Raw genomic sequence first — 20,630 nt, 5'->3', positions numbered from 1 at the left:
CATCAAATGCACAAAAAAATGCACTTTTGATGAGATTTATCTCAAGGTGAGCTTCAAGGCAAATCTGGCCTGATATCGCGTCGAATGCAATCGCACAAGTGTATGGGCACCATTATAATAGCCAATTCAATGTTTGCTTTCATTTTCTAAATCGAATCAGAAAAATGTCAGATCCTGATAGGTTGCTATGGGTCACAGCATCAGTGTTTATAAATATTATTGTTATCCTCTAAATGGGCACACCAAATCACTATTTATTTTACCTGCATAGTCACCTTACCTTAAACACAGACTTTACATTTTAACATTTGCAATAAAAAAGGCAAATACTTTTAAGAAAGACCTATAGGTACATGCACATACTAAAGATATTTTAATGTTGAAAAAAATAATGACAAATTGCTTCCAACGTTTTAATCTACAGTATTTTATTTGCAAATTGGTGCTAGTGCTCCCTCTGCTGTTCTGTACCAGGAATTACATAAACACGTGATCCATGATTTTTGCATCCTCATCCTTGGATGAAATCTCCACAACTCCATCTTGTGATATGACGATAGACATGATCTTCTCAGACATGGTCCTGTAGTTGTTATTGGAGCATTCCTCAGCAATTTCTACCCATCCTTCTGGTGTGCAGACCACATCATTAAGGATCACCTGCTCCAAAGCTGATATGGATCAAAATAAACATATTAGAAATGGAATCTTCATATAGAACAGTGATGCCTAAAGCACACGCGTGTTCTATATAGTATGAGAGTTTGATAGGGCCCTACAGCCTGACTGATATATAGGGGGAATTTAATTGTAGGTGAATTGATTTGGCTGGCTGAAGTCAGCGGGATCTTGCTCAAAAGTATTTACTACCCCATAGGGTAGCAAACACTTTTGAGTGAAAGGGGTGCAAGGGTGCAAATCAGGCTGACATTCCCAGCGTTTAAGTGCTGCGGCAATGACAATTTGCCTCCTTCGCCCACAATTGTATTCCCGTCATAGGGCCTAATTCAGACCTGATCGCAACAGAAAAATTGTTCTCTAATGGGCAAAACCATGTGCACTGCCAATTGCAGTGTAAAAATAAAGCAGCCAGTATTTACCCTGCACAGAAACAATATAACCCACCTAAAGCTCTCTGCACATGTTATATTTGCCCCACCTGCAGTGCACATGGGGGGTAATTCCAAGTTGATCGCAGCAGGAAATTTTTCAGCAGTTGGGCAAAACCATGTGCACTGCAGGGGGGGCAGATATAACATGTGCAGAGAGAGTTAGATTTGGGTGGGTTATATTGTTTCTATGCAGGGTAAATACTGGCTGCTTTATTTTTACACTGCAATTTTGATTGCAGATTGAACACACCACACCCAAATCTAACTCTCTCTGCACATGTTACATGTGCCCCCCCTGCAGTGCACATGGTTTTGCCCAACTGCTAACAAAGATCCTGCTGCGATCAACTCAGAATTACCCCCATGGTTTTGCCCATTAGAGAACAATTTTGCTGCTGCGATCAGGTCTGAATTAGGCCCTCAGTCCAAATGCAGTGGCATAAACACAGTGATCCTGATCCAGATCATGAAAGGAGATATCTAAATAAGACAAGTAAAGTTGCCCATAGCTTCTAGTTATCATTTATCTAGTACAGCCTATAAAATGATAGGTAGAAGGTGATTGGTTACTATGGGCAACTTAATCCACCTGCCCTCATTAGAAGGTTTGATACACCTCCCCCTAATTTAGAAATTAACAAACCTTCTTAAAAGGTCAGGTAGAGGTGTTGCCCACAGCAGCCAATTAGCTTGTCGTTATAGTTTTAAAGCATGTACGCATGTAAATGATAGCTGGAAGCTAGTTGGTTGATTTGGACAACTTCTCCACCTAACACGAAGCTCAGTGAGCCGCTGACATAACACAGCAGAGTATGAATGGCCGCTTTAAACAGCCGGTAAACCCGCATTTGTGTGTCTGAAGAACAGGAAATTAACGTTAATCTGGGGAGGCAGAGTAAAGTCAGCACAAATGATCTGAAGAGAGACTGAGTTGCGTGGGCAGTATCACTATAATGTAAATGTATATATGCTTAGGCGCACAGAATTCTAGTAATTAATAAATATATATCAAATGTGGACACAAAGCTGCTCTCTATGGGCGTTCCGGCCTCTTCAAATTTCCAAAGTACAAAATAAATGAAAAGAACGCTAGCTCTCTCATATCGACCGGTAAAAACATTCAAAAAGGAGAATTATGGTAGACTTACCACAGTTAAATCTCTTTCTGCGAGGTACACTGGATTCCACAGGGAATAACATCGGGGCGTAGAGTTGGATCTTGAGCCGAGGCACCAACAGGCTAAAGCTTTGACTGTTCCCAGGATGCATTGCACCGCCTCCTCTATAACCCCGCCTCCAGGCACTGGAGCTCAGTTTCATTAACCAGTCCAATGCAGTAGCAGGCAAAGAGACGGTAGATGTTAGTCACATAGAACCACATTCTCACGACAGGAGAAGGGACTAGCAGCTAATGCCATACATACCCAAAAAAGCTAAGTGCGTCAGGGTGGGCACCCTGTGGAATCCAGTATACCTCGCAGAAAGAGATTTAACTATGGTAAGTCTACCATAAATCTTCTTTTCTGCAGCGGGGCACACTAATATTCCACAGGGAATAACATTGGGGATGTCCTAAAGCAGTTCCTCATGGGAGGGGACGCACTGCAGTGGGTACAAGAACCCGGCGTCCAAAGGAAGCATCCTAGGAGGCGGAAGTATCAAAGGGCATAGAAACTGATGAACGTGTTCACTGAGGACCACGTAGCCGCCTTGCACAAGTGTTCAGCGGACGCGCCAAGAAGGTCCAACAGACCGAGTAGAATGGGCTTTGATAGCAGCAGGAGCTGGGAGACCAGCCTGCGCATAGGCTTGTGCAATCACCATTCTAATCCATCTGGCCAAGGTCTGCTTATTTGCAGGCCAGCCACGTGTGTGAAAAACAAAAAGTACAAAAAGGGTATCTGACCTCCTGAGGGAGGCAGTCCTCTCTACATAAATACGGAGAGCCCGTACCACATCCAAAGACCGCTCTCTGGAGAACAAACCAGAAGAGATAAAGGCTGCTCTTGGTTAAGATGAAAAGATAATACCACCTTAGGTAGATAACCAGGGCGAGTTCGAAGAACTGCCCGGTCATGGTGAAAAATCAGAAAGGGTGAACGACAGGACAAAGCGCCTAAGTCATACACCCTCCTAGCAGAGGCAATAGCCAGCAGAAACACGACCTTAAGCGTAAGATATTTAAGGTCCACAGACTCAAGAGGTTCAAATGGAGACTATTGTAGGTCATTCAAAACAACAGATAGATCCCATGGAGCCACTAAAGGGACATAGGGAGGCTGAATCAGTAAAACACCCTGAGTGAAAGTATGAACGTCAGGGAGAGATGCAATTTTCCTCTGAAACCACACCAACAAGGCAGAAATATGAACCTTGAGGGAGGCCAGACGAAGGCCTAAGTCCAGGCCCTGTTGCAGAAAAGCCAAAAGTCTGGAAATTTTAAAAGTATATGCATCATAAATCTTATCAGCACACCAGGTGAAGTAAGAATTCCAGACCCTATGATAAATCCATGCAGAGGCCGGTTTACGGGCTTTCAACATAGTTTGAATAACCGCCTCAGAGAATCCCTTGGCCCTCAGGAGTGAAGCTTCAAGAGCCACGACGTCAAAGCCAGTCTGGCCAGGTCCGGGTAGACACAAGGGCCCTGAACGAGGAGGTCTGGGCATTGAGGATGTAGAAGAGGACAATCTATCGAGAGACCCTGTAGGTCTCAGAACCAATGCCATCTGGGCCACACTGGAGCAACTTGAAGTAGTATTCCTCTTTTTTGCTTGAACTTCCGTAGTACCCTGGGCAGGAGTGAAACTGGAGGGAACACGTATGGCAGCCGAAAGCTCCATGGAATTGCCAGTGTGTCCACGAACGCTGCTTGAGGATCCCTTGTCTTTGATCCAAAGACCGGAACCTTGTGATTGTGTCGAGACGCAGGTCTACATCTGGTAGGTCCCACTTGTCCACCAGGAGTTGAAAGACTTCCGGATGAAGACTTCACTCTCCGGCGCGTGAACGTCCTGACGACTGAGGAAATCCGCTTCCCAGTTGAGGACTCCTGGAATGAACACTGACGATATTGCTGGGAGATGGCGTTCCGCCCAACGTAGGATCTTTGATACTTCCAACATTGCCATGCGGCTTCGAGTGCCGCCTTGATGATTTATGTACGCCCCTGTGGTGGCGTTGTTGGTTTGTACTTGAACAGGTCTCTTCTGTACTAGAGACAGGGCCAGTGTCAACGCACTGAACACTGCCCGCAATTCCAGAATGTTTATCAGGAGGAGAGACTCCTCCCTGGTCCACCGAACCTGGAGAGAGTGTTGCTCCAACACCGCGCCCCAACCCCGCAGACTGGCATCTGTTGTCAGGAGGACCCAGTTGGAGATCCAGAAGGGATGGCCCCTGCTCAACTGTTGGTCCTGTAGCCACCAGCTCAGTGACAGACGAACCTCCAGAGTCAAGGAAATAATTTGAGACCTGATCCAATGAGGCAGACCGTCCCACTTGGAAAGGACTAACCTCTGCAGAGGGCGGGAATGAAATTGAGCATACTCTACCATATCGAAAAGCCGACACCATGAGGCCTAGTGCTTGCATTGCTGAGTGTATCAACACTCTTGGGCGAGAGAGGAAATATCTGAACTTGTTTTGAAGTTTCAGGACTTTCTCTGGAGACAAAAACAAGCGTTAGTTGTGTGTGTCCAGTAGTGCCCCCAGGTGCACCATGCTCCGAGCAGGGACCAGCGAGGACTTTTTCCAGTTGATGAGCCACCCGTGGGCTTGTAGAAATTGGACTGCCAGTTCCAGATGACTGAGGAGAACCTATTGGGAGTTCGCAGGATCAGCAAGTCGTCCAGATACGGCAGGATCCTGATTCCCTGACGGCGGAGAAGAGCCATCATCATGGCCATGACCTTGGTGAAAATCCGAGGGGCCGTGGCCAATCCAAAAGGCAGTGCTTGGAATTGATAATGTAGGTTGCCAATAGCAAACCGCAGATATTGCTGATGTGACACGGCAATAGGTATGTGCAGGTAAGCATCCTGTATGTCCAGGGATACCATATAGTCTTCAGGTTCCATGGCCAGTACAATAGAGCGCAGAGTTTCCATATACGGAATTTGCACATTCACACAAATTTGAGTATAGTCTGGAAGGACCCATTCGGCTTTGGAACTAGAAACAGGGTCGAATAGAGGAGGCGGTGCAATGCATCCTGAGACAGAGGTACCGGCACTACCACTCCTGTATCCACGAGGGATTGTACAACCAAGTGGAAAGCTTGCGCTTTTAACGGATCCGCAGGGATAACATTTGTGCAAAACTGGCGAGGGGGACGTCTCTTGAAAGAGATCGCGTACCCATGAGAGACAACTTCCCGCACCCAGGCATCCAAAGTTGTCTCTAACCATGCGTGGGCGAACTGCAGAAGTCGGCCTCCCCCCCTGGGGTCCCCCAGGGGGAGGCCTGCCACGTCATGCAGCAGGCTTGTCTTGTTTGGAAGCAGGCTGACTGGCGGCCCAGGATTGTTTAGATTTAGGCCTGGTGGTTTTGGAAGCACGAGCCTGTCGCGGATACACCTGACCCTTTGCTTTTCCTGGAGGTCGAAAGGAACGAAAGGTGGTACTCTTAGCCTTCGGAACAGAAGGATTAGTATTTCGGAGACACGCAGTCTTAGCAGTAGCCAACTCCGTTACGATCTTGTTCAGATCCTCCCCAAATAGGATGTCTCCATTAAAAGGGAGCCCTTCCAAGGTCTTTTTCGAGTCCAGGTCCACCTTCCAGGACCTCAACCACATAATTTGACAAGCTAGGATGGACGTAGTAGATGCCTTGGCCGCCATTACATCTGCATCAGAGGCCGCCTCCTGAATATAATGGGAGGCTGTGGTAATATAAGACAGATATTGTCTGGCAGTGTCAGAAAAATCCTGAGGCAGCTCATCCTCAATTGCCTGAACCCATGCTTCAATACCTTTCGCAGCCCAGGAGGCTGCCATAGTGGGTCTATGTACAGCGCCAGTGAGGAAGTGAATAGATGTCAAGCATCCCTCCACACGTTTATCTGTCGGTTCCTTCAGTGAGGTGACAGTGGTGACAGGCAGAGTAGTTGACATCACAAGATGGGCGACATGAGAGTCGACCGGTGGTGGAGTTTCCCACTTGCTACTCAACTCCGCAGCGATAGGATAACGAGCTAGCATCTTTTTAGACAGGGAAAATTTATTTCCTGGCGACGACCAGGATTCCTGACGTATGTCAATTAAGTGGTCAGAATGTGGTAAGACTACTTTAGCAACCTTCTGATGTTTGAACTTGTCAGGTTTCTTAGACACAGTAGTAGGCTCAATGTCATCATCTATTTGAAGAATTAACTTAATAGCCTCCACCAGGTCAGGAACATCAACCTAGGTTGTAGATTCCTCATCAGAAGCAACTGTATCAGTGTCTGACGGATCAGTATATTCCCCATCGTCAACAGAAAAATTATCCAAAATATTAGTGGATTCTGAGGAAGAAATGGCCCTTTTAGATGACCCCTTGGCCCCAGAGGGGCGGGGGGTAGACTTTTGTCTAACCAAGGTCTGATTTAATTGTTGTAACTGGGTAGACAGAGTATATATATATATGGAACCCTGATGCACCTAGCCCCTCAGGGTACAGAATATAGTGATATCAATATGTGATATAGGAGAATGGAATACCACACAACAGCTACAGGCACACTCAGTCACAGGTGCAATGCAGAAGTTATTACATATAAACAATAATAAAACTGCACTGGACTAGTAAACTACATATAACTATGTATGAGTATAGATATAACAATGCACAGTAGATACTGAATGTATATCACAGAATACTTGTCCTAAATATTCAGATAGCAGTACACTTGTTCTTTACTAACACTGTCTAAAATGACATGTAGAATACTAAAGTGTCTGTAAAAGCACAGCGCTGATGAGACAGGCGGCTTTACAGAGGAGACTTATCCCAGCTGTCCCAGAGATCAGCCCAGCTAGTAGTGAAGATGGCGCCAAAATCTCTGTCAGGAAGTGAGGGAGAGAGAGAGATTCAGCTCCAGGGCGGGAACACCAGCAGTAGATGGCGCCCGCAGCTGGGGGAGGGGCTATAGGTCGGAGCCTTATCCCCTCTGTTGGACTTCACCACCGGGTACTATGAAGCCTATTGTAAACGGATTTTAGTAAATCTGACCTGTGCTCCCTGCCAGGGCCGTAACTACGTGTGTGCCAAGTGGGCCTGGCACACAGCGCAGTTGCCCTGAGGGCGCACGGCCAGCGGCATGTAATGAGTCAAATTGACTCATTACATGCCTCTGAAGTCTGCGCCGTCGCCGCGCTGTGGAGGAGAGCTACAGCGCCGGGCAGGTGAGAAGGAGGAGGAGGGAGGGGGACTGGAGCCGCAGCAGCGCTATTTCATTGGTAGTAAGCGCCGCTGCAGCAGCCCACTCTCCGTCCGTATTGGCTGCCCGGCGCTGCTGTGGATGCTGGGATGTGGTTCCTCCATCCCAGCATCCACAGCAGCGCCTGGCAGCCAATACGGAAGAAGAGGGGATGCTGCAGCGGCTCTTACTACCAATGAAATAGCGCTGCTGCGGCTCCAGTCCCCCTCCCTCCTCCTCCTTCTCACCTGCCTGCACCGAGGAAGCTGCACGAGGAGTCTGTCAGCGGGGAGATGGTATCTCTCTCTCTCTCTCTCTCTCTCTCAGGGGGACACCGTCTGCCATAATGTGTAAAAAGGGGGCCTGGCTGCCGCAATGTGTAAAAAGGGGGCCTGGTTGCCGCAATGTGTAAAAAGGGGGACTGGCTGCCGCAATGTGTAAAAAGGGGGCCTGGCTGCCGCAATGTGTAAAAAGGGGGACTGGCTGCCGCAATGTGTAAAAAGGGGGCCTGGCTGCCGCAATGTGTAAAAAGGGGGCCTGGCTGCCGCAATGTGTAAAAAGGGGGCCTGGCTGCCGCAATGTGTAAAAAGGGGGACTGGCTGCCGCAATGTGTAAAAAGGGGGACTGGCTGCCGCAATGTGTAAAAAGGGGGACTGGCTGCCGCAATGTGTAAAAAGGGGGACTGGCTGCCGCAATGTGTAAAAAGGGGGCCTGGCTGCCGCAATGTGTAAAAAGGGGGACTGGCTGCCGCAATGTGTAAAAAGGGGGCCTGGCTGCCGCAATGTGTAAAAAGGGGGACTGGCTGCCGCAATGTGTAAAAATGGGGACTGGCTGTCGCAATGTGTAAAAAGGGGGACTGGCTGCTGCAATGTGTATAAAGGGGACACCGTCTGCCGTAATGTGTAAAAACGGGGACGCTGTCTGCTGTAATGTGTAAAAAGGGGACGCTGTCTGCCGTAATGTTAAAAAAGGGGACGCTGTCTGCTGTAATGTGTAAAAAAGGGGACGCTGTCTGCCGCAATGTGTAAAAAGGGGGACTGGCTGCCGCAATGTGTTAAAAGGGAGACTGTCTGCTGTAATGTGTAAAAAGGGGGACGCTGTCTGCTGTAATGTATAAAAGGGGCTCTACCTGGTGTAGTGGCGCTACTGTGCAGCGTAATTTGAATAATGTAGACTACTGTGCACCGTAGTATGAATTGCTATTATATTGTGGCCACGCCCCTTCCCCATGAAGCCACGCCCCTATATATTTTTTGCACGTATGCCTAGTTACGGCACTGCTCCCTGCCCTGGTGGATATAGTGGGGTCCCTGTGCAGTATAGTGTCCACGCCAGCTGCGCGGTCCGTCTCCTGGGACCGCAACCGGATCACGATTTACCGGCGGGTCCCACCTGAGAGACACAGAGAGAAAGGGGGTAGGTTGAAAGGCACAGAGTGAAGAGGGGTGCAGGCTGAGAGGCACAAAGTGAAGGGGGGCAGGCTGAGAGACACAGTGTAAAGCATTGTCAAAATAAATCTGGCCAGTATCTGCAAGGTGTAGCTAGGCATCTTAATTAGCAAGGGAACTTCACAATAGATGGAGAGGCCATACAACTCTAGCCTTGGAATTGGGTTGGAATATTGGGGCTTTGGTTGCCACCTTCTGACTGGGACTCTCTGAGCATATCACGGATGAATTGGCATCTCGCAGCCTCCTGACAATCCGTTATAAGTTGATCAGCTGATGTAACAAGGAAGATCTTCATTTCAGGAAGCAGGAGAAGCGGAGAGTCACCAGTATGCTGTGATTATAATGTCTGGCTACTACTTTACAGGAGTCCACCTATGATTCTGCCAGTTGTAAGGGCTGTTCAGGTGTAGAGATAGGGGGACTGAATTGGGCAGATGGAGAACAACAAATGTATCAAAGCTTGGAGAGAGATAAAGTACCGACCAAACAGCTCTTAACTGCCATCTTACAGGCTATGGCCCAGATTTATAAAGCCTTGGAGAGTGATAAATATCACGGTGATTAAAATAAGATTTTACTTACCGATAAATCTATTTCTCGTAGTCCGTAGTGGATGCTGGGACTCCGTAAGGACCATGGGGATATAGCGGCTCCGCAGGAGACAGGGCACAATAATAAAAGCTTTAGGATCAGGTGGTGTGCACTGGCTCCTCCCCCTATGACCCTCCTCCAAGCCTCAGTTAGGATACTGTGCCCGGACGAGCGTGCATAATAAGGAAGGATATTGAATCCCGGGTAAGACTCATACCAGCCACACCAATCACACCGTACAACCTGTGATCTGAACCCAGTTAACAGTATGATAACAACGAAGGAGCCTCTGAAAAGACGGCTCACAACAAGAATAACCCGATTTTTGTAACAATAACTATGTACAAGTATTGCAGACAATCCGCACTTGGGATGGGCGCCCAGCATCCACTACGGACTACGAGAAATAGATTTATCGGTAAGTAAAATCTTATTTTCTCTGACGTCTTAGTGGATGCTGGGACTCCGTAAGGACCATGGGGATTATACCAAAGCTCCCAAACGGGCGGGAGAGTGCGGATGACCCTGCAGCACCGAATGAGAGAACTCCATGTCCTCCTCAGCCAGGGTATCAAATTTGTAGAATTTAGCAAACGTGTTTGCCCCTGACCAAGTAACTGCTCGGCAAAGTTGTAAAGCCGAGACCCCTCGGGCAGTCGCCCAAGATGAGCCCCCTTCCTTTTGGAATGGGCTTTTACAGATTTTGGCTGTGGCAGGCCTGCCACAGAATGTGTAAACTGAATTGTATTACAAATCCAGCGAGCAATCGTCTGCTTAGAAGCAGGAGCACCCATCTTGATGGGTGCATACAGGCTAAACAGCGAGTCAGATTTTCTGACTCCAGCCGTCCTGGAAACATATTTTTCAGGGCCCTGACAACGTCAAGTAACTTGGAGTCCTCCAAGTCCCTAGTACCCGCAGGTACCACAATAGGTTGGTTCATGTGAAAAACAGAAAACACCTTAAGGAGAAATTGAGGACGAGTCCTCAATTCTGCCCTGTCAGAATGAAAAATTAAGTAAGGGCTTTATATATGATAAAGCCGCCAATTCTGACACACGCCTGGCTGAAGCCAGGGCTAATAGCATCGTCACCTTCCATGTGAGATATTTTAAGTCCACAGTGGTGAGTGGTTCAAACCAATGTGACTTTAGGAAACTCAAAACAACATTGAGATCCCAAGGTGCCACTGGGCACAAAAGGAGGCTGTATATGCAGTACCCCTTTTACCAACATCTGAACGTCAGGCACTAAAGCCAGTTCTTTCTGGAAGAAATTCGACAGGGCCGAAATTTGAACCTTAATGGACCCTAATTTTAGGCCCATAGACAGTCCTGTTTTCAGGAAATGTAGGAAAACGACCCAGTTGGAATTCCTCTGTAGGGGCCTTCTTGGCCTCACACCACGCAACATATCTTCACCAAATGCGGTGAAAATGTTTTGCGGTTACATCCTTCCTGTCTTCGACCAGGGTAGGGATGACTTCATCTGGAATGCCCTTTCAGGATCCGGCGTTCAACCGCCATGCCGTCAAACGCGGCCGCGGTAAGTCTTGGAATAGACAAGGCCCCTGCTGGAGCAGGTCCTTTCTTAAAGGTAGAGGCCACGGGTCTTCCGTGAACATCTCTTGAAGTTTCGGGTACCAAGTCCTTCTTGGCCAATCCGGAACCACGAGTATCGTTCTTACTCATCTCCCTCTTATGATTCTCAGTACTTTTGGTATGAGAGGCATAGGAGGGAACACATACTCTGACTGGTACACCCACAGTGTTACCAGAGCGTCCACCGCTATTGCCTGAGGGTCCCTTGACCTGGCGCAATATCTGTCTAGTTTTTTGTTCAGGCGGGACGCCATCATGTCCACCTTTGGTTTTTCCCAACGGTTTACAATCATGTGGAAGACTTCCCGATGAAGTCCCCACTCTCCCGGGTGGAGGTCATGCCTGCTGAGGAAGTCTGCTTCCCAGTTTTCCACTCCCGGAATGAACACTGCTGAGAGTGTTATCACATGATTTTTCGCCCAGCGAAGAATCCTTGTAGTTTCTGCCATTTCCCTCCTGCTTCTTGTGCCGCCCTGTCTGTTTACGTGGGCGACTGCCGTGATGTTGTCCCACTGGATCAATACCGGCTGACCTTGAAGCAGAGGTCTTGCTAAGCTTAGAGCATTGTAAATTGCCCTTAGCTCCAGTATATTTATGTGGAGAGAAGTCTCCAGACTTGATCACACTCTCTGGAAATTTTTTCCTTGTGTGACTGCTCCCCAGCCACTCAGGCTGGCATCCGTGGTCACCAGGACCCAGTCCTGAATGCCGAATCTGCGGCCCTTTCATAGATGAGCACTCTGCAGCCACCGCAGAAGAAACACCCTTGTCCTTGGAGACAGGGTTATCCGCTGATGCATCTGAAGATGCGATCCGGACCATTTTTCCAGCAGATCCCACGGAAAGGTTCTTGCGTGAAATCTACCGAATGGGATCGCTTTGTAAGAAACCACCATTTTTCACAGGATCCTTGTGCAATGATGCACTGATACTTTTCCTGGTTTTAGGAGGTTCCTGACTAGCTCGGATAACTCCCTGGCTTTCTTCTCCGGGAGAAAACATCCTTTTCTGGACTGTGTCCAGAATCATCCCTAGGAACAGTAGACGTGTCGTCGGAAAAAACTGCGATTTTGGAATATTTAGAATCCACTCGTGCTGTCGTAGAACTACTTAAGATAGTGCTACTCCGACCTCCAACTGTTCTCTGGACCTTGCCCTTATCAGGAAAGCGTCCATATTTCTTTTAAGAAGAATCATCATTTCGGCCATTACCTTGGTAAAGACCCGGGGTGCCGTGGACAATCCAAACGGCAGCGTCTGAACTGATAGTGACAGTTCTGTACCACGAACCTGAGGTACCCTTGGTGAGAAGGCAAATTTGGACATGTAGGTAAGCGTCCCTGATATCCAGTGACACCATATCGTCCCCTTCTTCCTGGTTCGCTATCACTACTCTGAGTGACTCCATCTTGATTTGAACGCTTGTATGTAAGTGTTCAAATATTTCAGATCTCACCGAGCCGTCTGGCTTCAGTACCACAATATAGTGTGGAATAATACCCCTTCCCTTGTTGTAGAAGGGGTACTTTGATTATCACCTGCTGGGAATACAGCCTGTGAATTGTTCCCAATACTGCCTCCCTGTCGGAGGGAGACGTTGGTAAAGCAGACTTCAGGAACTTGTGAGGGGGAGACGTCTCGAATTTCCAATGTACACCTGGGATACTACGGATCCAGGAGTCCACTTGTGAGTGAGCCTCCTGCGTGCTGAAACTCTTGAGATGACCCCCTACCGCACCTGAGTCCGCTTGTACGGCCCCAGCGTCATGCTGCGGACTTGGCAGAAGCTGTGGAGGGCTTCTGTTCCTGGGAATGGGCTGCCTGCTGCAGTCTTCTTCCCTTTCCTCTACCCCTGGGCAGATATGACTGGCCCTTTTGCCCGCCTGCCCTTATGGGGACGAAAGGACTGAGACTGAAAAGACTGTGTCCTTTTCTGCTGAGATGTGACTTGGGGTAACAAAAGGTGGATTTTTCAGCTGTTGCCATGGCCACCAGGTCCGATGGACCGCCCCTTTATACGGCAATACTTCCATGTGCCGTCTGGAATCTGCATCACCTGACCACTGTCGTGTCTTCGTCTGGCAGATATGGACATCACATTTACTCTTGATGCCAGAATGCAAATATCCCTCTGCGCATCTCGCATATATAGAAATGCATCTATAGTCAATAAAATCTTGTCCCTGTCAAGGGTATCAATATTTTCAGTCAGGAAATCCGACCAAGCCCCCTCAGCGCTGCACATCCAGGCTGAGGCGATTGCTGGTCGTAGTATAACACCAGTATGTGTGTATATACTTTTAGGATATTTTTCAGCTTCCTATCAGCTGGCTCCTTGAGGGCTGCCGTATCTGGAGACGGTAACGCCCCTTGTTTTTATAAGCGTGTGAGCGCCTTATCCACCCTAAGGTGTGTTTCCCAACTCGCCCTAACTTCTGGCGGGAAAGGGTATACCGCCAATAATTTTCTATCGGAGGAAACCCACGTATCATCACACACTTCATTTAATTTATCTGATTCAGGAAAAACTACAAGTAGTTTATTCACACCCTACATAATACCCTTATTTGTGGTACTTGTAGTATCAGAAATATGTAACACCTCCTTCATTGCCCTTAACATGAAACGTGTGGCCCTAAAGGAAAATACGTTTGTTTCTTCACCGTCGACACTGGAGTCAGTGTCCGTGTCTGTGTCTGTGTCGACCGACTGAGGTAAATGGGCGTTTTTACAAGCCCCTGACGGTGTCTGAGACGCCTGGACAGGTACTAATTTGTTTGCCGGCCGTCTCATGTCGTCAACCGACCTTGCAGCGTGTTGACATTATCACGTAATTCCTAAATAAGCCATCCATTCCAGTGTCGACTCCCTAGAGAGTGACATCACCAATACAGGCAATTTGCTCCGCCTCCTCACCAACATCGTCCTCCTACATGTCGACACACACGTACCGACACACATCACACACACAGGGAATGCTCTGATAGAGGACAGGACCCCACTAGCCCTTTGGGGAGACAGAGGGAGAGTTTGCCAGCACACACCAAAAACGCTATAATTATACAGGGACAACCCCTTATACAAGTGTTTTCCCTTATAGCATTTTTATATATGTAATCATATCGCCAAATAAGTGCCCCCCCTCTCTGTTTTAACCCTGTTTCTGTAGTGCAGTGCAGGGGAGAGCCTGGGAGCCTTCCTCACAGCAGAGCTGAGCAGGAAAATGGCGCCGTGTGCTGAGGAGAATAGGCCCCACCCCCTTTTCGGCGGGCTCTTCTCCCGGAGTTTGTGAGATCTGGCAGGGGTTAAATACATCCATATAGCCTCAAGGGCTATATGTGATGTATTTTAGCCATAAAAAGGTATTATACATTGCTGCCCAGGGCGCCCCCCCCAGCGCCCTGCACCCTCAGTGACAGTTGGTGACTGTTGGTGAAGTGTGCTGACAACAATGGCGCACAGCTGCAGTGCTGTGCGCTACCTTATGAAGACTGAAAGTCTTCTGCCGCCTGTTTCTGGACCACTGGACCTCTTCAACTTCGGCATCTGCAAGGGGGGTCGGCGGCACGGCTCCGGGACCGGACTCCATGGCTGGGCCTGTGTTCGATCCCTCTGGAGCTAATGGTGTCCAGTAGCCTAAGAAGCAAATCCATCCTGCACGCAGGTGAGTTTACTTCTCTCCCCTAAGTCCCTCGTAGCAGTGAGCCTGTTGCCAGCAGGACTCACTGAAAATAAAAAACCTAACTTAAACTTTTATTCTAAGCAGCTCAGGAGAGCCACCTAGATTGCACCCTTCTCGTCGGGCACAAAAATCTAACTGAGGCTTGGAGGAGGGTCATAGGGGGAGGAGCCAGTGCACACCACCTGATCCTAAAGCTTTTATTATTGTGCCCTGTCTCCTGCGGAGCCGCTATATCCCCATGGTCCTTACGGAGTCCCAGCATCCACTAGGACGTCAGAGAAATACCAATCAATGAGCTCCTAACTGTCATTTTTCAAACACAGCCTGTAACTTGTCAGATAGGAGCTGATTGGTTGGTACTTTATCTCTCTCCACTTTATCTCTCCAAGATTTGATACATCTCCCCCTAAATCATGTTCTGACAGAGGTGGAATATTTTTATTATTATTAGTTTTGTTTATATAGAACCAACATATTATGCAGTGGTTTACAGAGACACACGGGTGTCGTACGGTATGCCGGCGCTCGGGCTCCCGACGCCCAGCATACCGGCGCCGGGAGCCCGACCGCCGGCATACCGACAGCGTGGAGAGCGCAAAGGAGACACTATTTTATTCTCCCTCCAGGGGGGTCGTGGACCCCCACGAGGGAGAATAGTTGTCGGTATGCCGGGTATCGGGATTCCGGCGCCGGTATACTGTGCGCCGGGATCCCGACATTCGGCATACAGAAGACCACCCAGACACACAAACACCCACTAGGTCCAACTTTGGGCCTGATTCATTTAAGTAAACAAAAAAAAAAAAAAGCAAGTAACGTTGTGTTTGGAACAAACCATGTTGCCATGCAAGAGGAGCAAATACATTTACATTTTTCTGTGCAGGGTAAATATCAGTAGCTTTTGCATGTAGCCTACAGATGTGAGACAGATTTATTTTTACACTGCAATTTAGATTTCAGTTTGAACCCACCCCACCCAAATCTACTGTAACTCTCTCTGCACGTGTTACATTTGCCCCACCTGCAGTGCAACATGGTTTTGCTCAGTTACTTGCTTTTTTGCTTTGCTTACAAACATGAACCAGGCCCATATTCAGAAGCCAATTAACCCACCAGTATGTTTTTGAACTGTGGGAAGAAACCCCCTGTGAAAGATTTCCATTGCCAAAAAGAAGGACAGGTCAAGCGGAATTGGACAAATAAGCCATATTCATATTATGTGTAGCTTCTAAGGGTTATATTATAATGTAGAAAATGAATAAGTTACACACCCCTGGAACATATAAACTGGTTTGTAACAATGAATATAAGAGAAATTAAATGACTTATGTTGATGGGATGTCCTGAAACCTTGTTGGTTATTTTCCATGTACTAAAATCTATCTACTGAGAGGAGATCGGAGTGCTAATTCATTTTCCTCCCTTATCAACTCATTTTCTTCCCATATTAATTCATTTTCCTCCCTTATTCTCAGAAACCCCAAATTACCAAACAAGAAAACGAATTGCAAAACCTTCATTACAGATCAATTGTTTCCACCCATTATCGTGTTCCCATAAATATACTCGATGTTGGGTCACGGGGATAGTAATGGTGACCATCAAATCAATCCTTGATGTGGAATTACTATATGACTTGGAAAAAATAAGAATTTACTTACCGATAATTCTATTTCTCATAGTCCGTAGTGGATGCTGGGACTCCGTCAGGACCATGGGGAATAGCGGGCTCCGCAGGAGACCGGGCACATCTAAAAAAGCTTTTAGGTCACATGGTGCGTACTGGCTCCTCCCCCTATGACCCTCCTCCAAGCCTCAGTTAGGTACTGTGCCCGGACGAGCGTACACAATAAGGAAGGATCTTGAATCCCGGGTAAGACTCATACCAGCCACACCAATCACACCGTACAACTTGTGATCTGAACCCAGTTAACAGTATGATAACACAAACGAAGTAGCCTCTGAACAGATGGCTCACAACAACAGTAATAACCCGATTTTTGTAACAATAACTATGTACAAGCATTGCAGACAATCCGCACTTGGGATGGGCGCCCAGCATCCACTACGGACTATGAGAAATAGAATTATCGGTAAGTAAATTCTTATTTTCTCTAACGTCCTAGTGGATGCTGGGACTCCGTCAGGACCATGGGGATTATACCAAAGCTCCCAAACGGGCGGGAGAGTGCGGATGACTCTGCAGCATCGAATGAGAGAACTCCAGGTCCTCTTTAGCCAGAGTATCAAATTTGTAAAATTTTACAAACGTGTTCTCCCCTGACCACGTAGCTGCTCGGCAAAGTTGTAATGCCGAGACTCCTCGGGCAGCCGCCCAGGATGAGCCCACTTTCCTTGTGGAATGGGCCTTTACAGATTTAGGCTGTGGCAGGCCTGCCACAGAATGTGCAAGTTGGATTGTACTACATATCCAACGTGCAATCGTCTGTTTAGACGCAGGAGCACCCAACTTGTTGGGTGCATACAATGTAAACAACGAGTCAGATTTTCTGACTCCAGCTGTCCTTGAAATATATATTTTTAATGCTCTGACAACGTCCAGTAACTTGGAGTCCTCCAAGTCGCTAGTAGCCGCAGGCACCACAATAGGCTGGTTCAAGTGAAATGCCGAAACCACCTTAGGGAGAAATTGAGGACGTGTCCTCAATTCTGCCCTGTCCGAATGGAATATCAGATATGGGCTTTTGTATGACAAAGCTGCCAACTCCGAAACTCTCCTGGCTGAAGCCAGGGCCAACAGCATGGTTACCTTCCATGTAAGGTATTTTAAATCTACCGATTTTAAAGGCTCAAACCAATGAGATTTGAGAAAATTTAGAACCACGTTCAAATCCCACGGTGCCACTGGAGGCACTATTGGGGGTTGTATATGTAGTACACCTTTGACAAAAGTTTGTACTTCAGGCACTGACGCCAATTCCTTCTGGAAGAAAATTGATAAGGCCGAAATTTGAACTTTAATGGACCCCAATTTGAGGCCCATAGACAATCCTGCTTGCAGGAAATGTAAGAATCGACCCAATTGAAATTCTTCCGTTGGAGCCTTCTTGGCCTCACACCACGCAACATATTTTCTCCAAATGCGGTGATAATGTTGTGCGGTCACTTCTTTCCTGGCTTTAATTAAAGTAGGAATAACTTCCTCAGGAATGCCCTTCTCTTTTAGAATCCGGCGTTCAACCGCCATGCCGTCAAACGCAACCGCGGTAAGTCTTGGAACATACAAGGTCCCTGCTGAAGCAGATCCCTTCTTAGAGGTAGAGGCCACGGATCCTCCGTGAGCATCTCTTGAAGTTCCGGATACCAAGTTCTTCTTGGCCAGTCCGGAGCTACCAGTATTGTTCTTACTCCTCTTTTCCGTATAATTCTCAGTACCTTTGGTATGAGAGGCAGAGGAGGGAACACATACACTGACTGGTACACCCACGGTGTTACCAGAGCGTCCACAGCTATTGCCTGAGGGTCTCTTGACCTGGCGCAATACCTGTCCAATTTTTTGTTGAGGCGAGACGCCATCATGTCCACCTTTGGTTTTTCCCAACGGTTCACAATCATGTGGAAAACTTCTGGATGAAGTCCCCACTCTCCCGGGTGAAGGTCGTGTCTGCTGAGGAAATCTGCTTCCCAGTTGTCCACTCCCGGGATGAACACTGCTGACAGTGCTACGACATGATTCTCCGCCCAGCGCAGAATCCTTGCAGCTTCTGCCATTGCACTCCTGCTTCTCGTGCCGCCTTGTCGGTTTACGTGGGCGACTGCCGTGATGTTGTCGGACTGGATCAACACCGGCTGACCCTGAAGCAGCGATTTTGCCAGGCTTAGAGCATTGTAGATCGCTCTTAGCTCCAGTATATTTATGTGAAGAGACGTCTCCAGGTTTGACCACACGCCCTGGAAGTTTCTTCCCTTTGTGACTGCTCCCCAACCTCGTAGGCTGGCATCCGTAGTCACCAGGACCCAGTCCTGTATGCCGAATCTGCGGCCCACTAACAGATGGGCAGTCTGCAACCACCACAGGAGAGACAACCTTGTTCTCGGTGACAGTGTTATCCGCTGATGCATGTGCAGATGCGATCCGGACCATTTGTCCAGCAGATCCCACTGAAATGTTCGTGCATGGAATCTGCCGAATGGAATCGCTTCGTACGAAGCCACCATCTTTCCCAGGACTCTTGTGCATTGATGTACTGACACAGTTCCTGGTTTTAGGAGGTTCTTGACAAGTTCGGATAACTCCCTTGCTTTCTCTTCCGGGAGAAATATCTTTTTCTGAACCGTGTCCAGAATCATGCCCAGGAACAGCAGATGTGTTGTCGGGGTCAATTGAGATTTTGGAAGATTTAGAATCCACCCGTGTTGCTGAAGCACTACTTGTGTTAGCGCTACACCGACTTCCAGCTGTTCTCTGGACTTTGCCCTTATCAGGAGATCGTCCAAGTAAGGGATAATTAATACGCCTTTTCTTCGTAGAAGAACCATCATTTCGGTCATTACCTTGGTAAAGACCCGAGGGGCCGTGGACAACCCAAACGGCAGCGTTTGAAACTGATAATGACAGTCTTGTATCACGAACCTGAGATACCCTTGGTGTGAGGGGTAAATCGGGACATGTAGATAAGCATCTTTTATGTCCAAGGACACCATGAAGTCTCCTTCTTCCAGATTCGCTATCACTGCTCTGAGTGACTCCATCTTGAACTTGAATTTCTTTATGTACAGGTTCAAGGATTTCAGATTTAGAATAGGCCTTACCGAACCGTCCGGTTTCGGTACCACAAATAGTGTGGAATAATACCCCTTTCCCTGTTGTAGGAGGGGTACCTTGACTATCACCTGCTGAGAATACAGCTTGTGAATGGCTTCCAAAACCGACGTCCTTTCTGAGGGAGACGTTGGTAAAGCAGACTTTAGGAACCGGCGAGGGGGAGACCTTTCGAACTCCAGCATGTAACCCTGAGATACTATCTGCAGGACCCACGGGTCCACTTGTGAGTGAACCCATTGATTGCTGAAAATCTTGAGTCGACCCCCCACCGTTCCTGAGTCCGCTTGTAAAGCCCCAGCGTCATGCTGATGGCTTTGTAGAAGCCGGGGCGGGCTTCTGTTCCTGGGCAGGGGCTGCTTGCTGCCCTTTCTTACCCTTTCCTCTGCCTCGCGGCAGATAAGACTGTCCTTTTGGTCGCTTTTTATAGGAGCGAAAGGACTGCGGCTGAAAAGACGGTGTCTTTTTCTGTTGGGAGGGGGTCTGAGGTAAAAAAGTGGATTTGCCGGCAGTTGCCGTGGCCACCAGGTCCGAAAGACCGACCCCAAACAATTCCTCTCCTTTATATGGCAATACTTCCATATGCCTCTTGGAATCCGCATCACCTGACCACTGTCGCGTCCATAAACTTCTTCTGCGCTTACTCTTGATGCTAGAGTACAAACATCCCTCTGAGCATCTCGCATATAAAGGAAAGCATCCTTTAATTGCTCTAGAGTCAATAAAATACTGTCCCTATCCAGGGTATCAATATTTTCAGTCAGAGAATCCAACCACACTACCCCAGCACTGCACATCCAGGCTGAGGCTATTGCCGGTCGCAGTATAACACCAGTATGTGTGTATATACTCTTCAGTGTAGTTTCCAGCCTCCTATCTGCTGGATCCTTGAGGGCGGCCGTATCAGGAGACGGCAACGCCACTTGCTTTGATAAACGTGTGAGCGCCTTATCCACCCTAGGGGGTGTTTCCCAGCGCGCCCTAACCTCTGGTGGGAAAGGGTATAATGC

At 48.0% G+C, this 20,630-nt stretch overlaps 1 protein-coding gene across 4 annotated transcripts in view; it reads right to left on the bottom strand.

Moving 5' to 3' along the window:
* Window positions 1-403: 403 nt before the first annotated feature.
* Window positions 404-20,630, bottom strand: part of CLHC1 (clathrin heavy chain linker domain containing 1) — a 174,514-nt gene continuing 154,287 nt past the window's right edge. For all 4 annotated transcript variants that reach the window (XM_063918632.1, XM_063918631.1, XM_063918634.1 and 1 more), the window contains one exon: window positions 404-671. In XM_063918632.1, coding sequence (XP_063774702.1) covers window positions 478-671 — 194 coding nt within the window. In that variant the 3' untranslated portion in view covers window positions 404-477. The remainder of the gene's footprint in view (window positions 672-20,630) is intronic.

This window comes from Pseudophryne corroboree, chromosome 4 (assembly GCF_028390025.1).
Source record: "Pseudophryne corroboree isolate aPseCor3 chromosome 4, aPseCor3.hap2, whole genome shotgun sequence".
Classification (NCBI taxonomy): Eukaryota; Metazoa; Chordata; class Amphibia; order Anura; family Myobatrachidae; genus Pseudophryne; species Pseudophryne corroboree.
This window is presented reverse-complemented; position numbering and strand designations above follow the sequence as displayed.